General features: G+C 31.0%; 1 protein-coding gene across 1 annotated transcript; it reads right to left on the reverse strand.

Moving 5' to 3' along the window:
* Positions 1-322: 322 nt before the first annotated feature.
* On the reverse strand, positions 323-1,621 carry LOC102593304 (uncharacterized acetyltransferase At3g50280-like). The gene is made up of 2 exons (XM_015315031.1): positions 1,341-1,621; positions 323-1,271 (listed from the first exon to the last, which is right to left on the reverse strand). The coding sequence occupies exons 1-2, from the start codon at positions 1,591-1,593 to the stop codon at positions 346-348; spliced, it is 1,179 nt and encodes a 392-aa protein (XP_015170517.1). The 5' UTR covers positions 1,594-1,621; the 3' UTR covers positions 323-345.
* Between the last annotated feature and the right edge of the window lie 1,151 nt (positions 1,622-2,772).

Below are 2,772 nucleotides of genomic sequence, written 5' to 3' on the forward strand. Positions count from 1 at the left end.
AGTAATGGTTCTCCCACCAGAGGGTTAGTGTGGGTGCCAATCACGACGGTCTGAGTCGTGACATACAGGTTAATGATAAAATAAATATATCTTTATTAATATATCACAATTAATAGATATTTATTTTGAACAAATTTTTTTTATCTCATATAACAATAATAATTTCTTGACATAACTTAATTTATTATATCCGTCAAAATATTAATAAACAACCATACAATATTTAAATAAATAAACAAAAGATAATCCATAGATATAAATAATTATGGAGAAATTAACAGATTCAAATTAAAGCATCTCCATTATAATAATAATAATAATAATAATAATAATAATGTAATTAGCTTAAACGATGTCATGAATTTTAGTAACAGCTGCCATGAATTTAGTATCGTATCCCATGGCATGCAAAGTTTGAGGGGTCAAACAAGCTTGAATGTCGATACTTGCTTGTTCTGCACCACAAAAGATTGTAATTTTCCCATCATGTTTGTTGCCAGCACCACTTCTGACAGCAACAGGTCTCCCCCATCCAAAATCACTGTCGTACACATTGAAATGCGGCGAGCTGCTAGCAATCAAGCTATTAGAAACCACTTCACTCTTTTTCACTATTTTTGGATTCTTCACCCAACTTTGGTAAAAATTCATAACTTCTTCATGGGTTTGCGTGGATACTACCTTATTCATTTGCAAAGCAGCCCAACCTGAATCATGCTCCAATATCTCCCTAGCGGTGGTTGTGATGTTGACAAAATGCACAGCATTTCCAAAATAGCCTTGAGGTAAAGGCGGCTGAAGCCTTGGCCTTGCACCTATAAGTAATTTGAAACTAAAATTTTCGTCAGCGTTACGGCAACGGATAACAGATTGCCAGAGATGAGCCAAAAGAGCTTGTAATGAAGAGATACAAATTATATTTTGGTCGTCGTTTCCATATTTAGAATTGGCTTTGGCTTTGAGGTGAGCTATGTTCTCCTTGCTAAAATGGAAAACTCTTTCTTCTAACAAAGGTACATCATATTCATCTTCATGTACATCATGTTTCTGTACATGAATTGGACTAGCAACAAATTCAGGAAACCAACGATCCAGAACCGGTGGTTTATTAACAATAAGCTTAGAATTGCTATTGCGTGTTATTTCAGACCAACAATTGAAGAAATGCCAAAATGAAGTCCCATCTGCTACACAATGATTGATAGTGCAACCAATGAAGATTCCGTCCACTAGCTCAGTCACTTGAACGGCCAACAATGGTTTCGAAACACCTACAATATATATATAGTAATTAATTAAGATGAATAATCACAAAGTACATTATTATTATATTAACTAACCTTCATAGTTGCGTACTCCATTGAGTGGAAAAAAATACTTGACAATCTTTGGGACGTAAGTTTGTTCCAAGATATCAGCCACATTCAAGTCAGGTACTGCAGTGACATGTGTGAATTCAGCTCCTTCATTGCTGCAATCAACAAAGAAAGATAAGGTGTCATCATCATCACTGTTTTTACTAGCAACAAGTCGACCCGCGAGGACAGGAAAATAGTTTAGAGTATTAGAGAGTGAAATTTTTAGGCGATTCATAATAATTTCTGATGATTGTTTTGGTTTACGAAAAACTAATCCTTTTTGGATAGGATCGGAGTTGAAGATCCCATGGAGTTAACTCGATTTTTTTTTCTATGGATTTTTGGGACCTAATTACACATGTTGATACTACTTCAAGTTTTGTCATCTCTCAATATTGGCAGTTCCACAACCCTAAACTGACGACAATTCACTTATACTTATTATGGCTCATGCCTCACATGTCTATATATAGAAGGCTATACCTCCTGTTTTTCCATTAAGATAATGCTACTATTTAATTATTACTTTTTCATTTTTTATACAGTTAAAATGCACAGCATTTCCAAAATAGCCTACATATTACTACAAAATTCGCAATATTATAAAAATACACCAAACACTAAATAGACAAATTAATAACAAAAATTGAGCCACAAAAATTGAATCAGACTCTTAAATAGAACAAAAAATAACATAAACTACAAAATTTGTACTTCCAAATGTGAGTCCCTGTTATATACGTTATATTTTCACAATTCCAATTGAATTTAACAATTAAAATTTGGTAAATACCTTATAAAGATTAAAAGTGCTCACTTTTAATAAATTTAAAAGACAAAAAATGCTTAAATTCTAATACTTAAAGTGACTATTTTGAGTCTACCATCGTAGATAAGGGACCATTTTTGTCATTTTCTCTTCAAGATAGAGATAATTTTTTGATTTTGAATCAATGGGCATAAATGTCATAGTATTAACTAATTTCAATTTACAACCATATGTATTAGAAGAAAGTGAATTTTTGCAATTCCAGACATTTACCTTCACCCCAATAACAAATAATTAAGATTTCTTGATGGTCACTTATAAAATGAATAGAAAAAATAGCATTTTTTAGTAAGAGTAATATAATCTTTTTTAAAAATAAAATAATAATAGCTGATTTAAAAGACCAAATATCTTAGCATACTATTTTATAAAATCAAATTCATACTATTTTCTTGAATTTATTGAATTATTGATAACAAAACTAATTATTTTTCTAAGAAAATTTAAAATTTTGAAGGTATCATCAATTACTCCTTTTCATATAACTTCAAAATTAGAAATGATAATTTTAAGAGGATCGATGAATTCCCCAAAAATTGAAAGAACTTAACTAAAATCGAATAAAAAAAATTATATGATACTTCC

The sequence above is a fragment of the Solanum tuberosum genome, unplaced genomic scaffold (assembly GCF_000226075.1).
Source record: "Solanum tuberosum cultivar DM 1-3 516 R44 unplaced genomic scaffold, SolTub_3.0 scf00336, whole genome shotgun sequence".
NCBI lineage: Eukaryota > Viridiplantae > Streptophyta > Magnoliopsida > Solanales > Solanaceae > Solanum > Solanum tuberosum.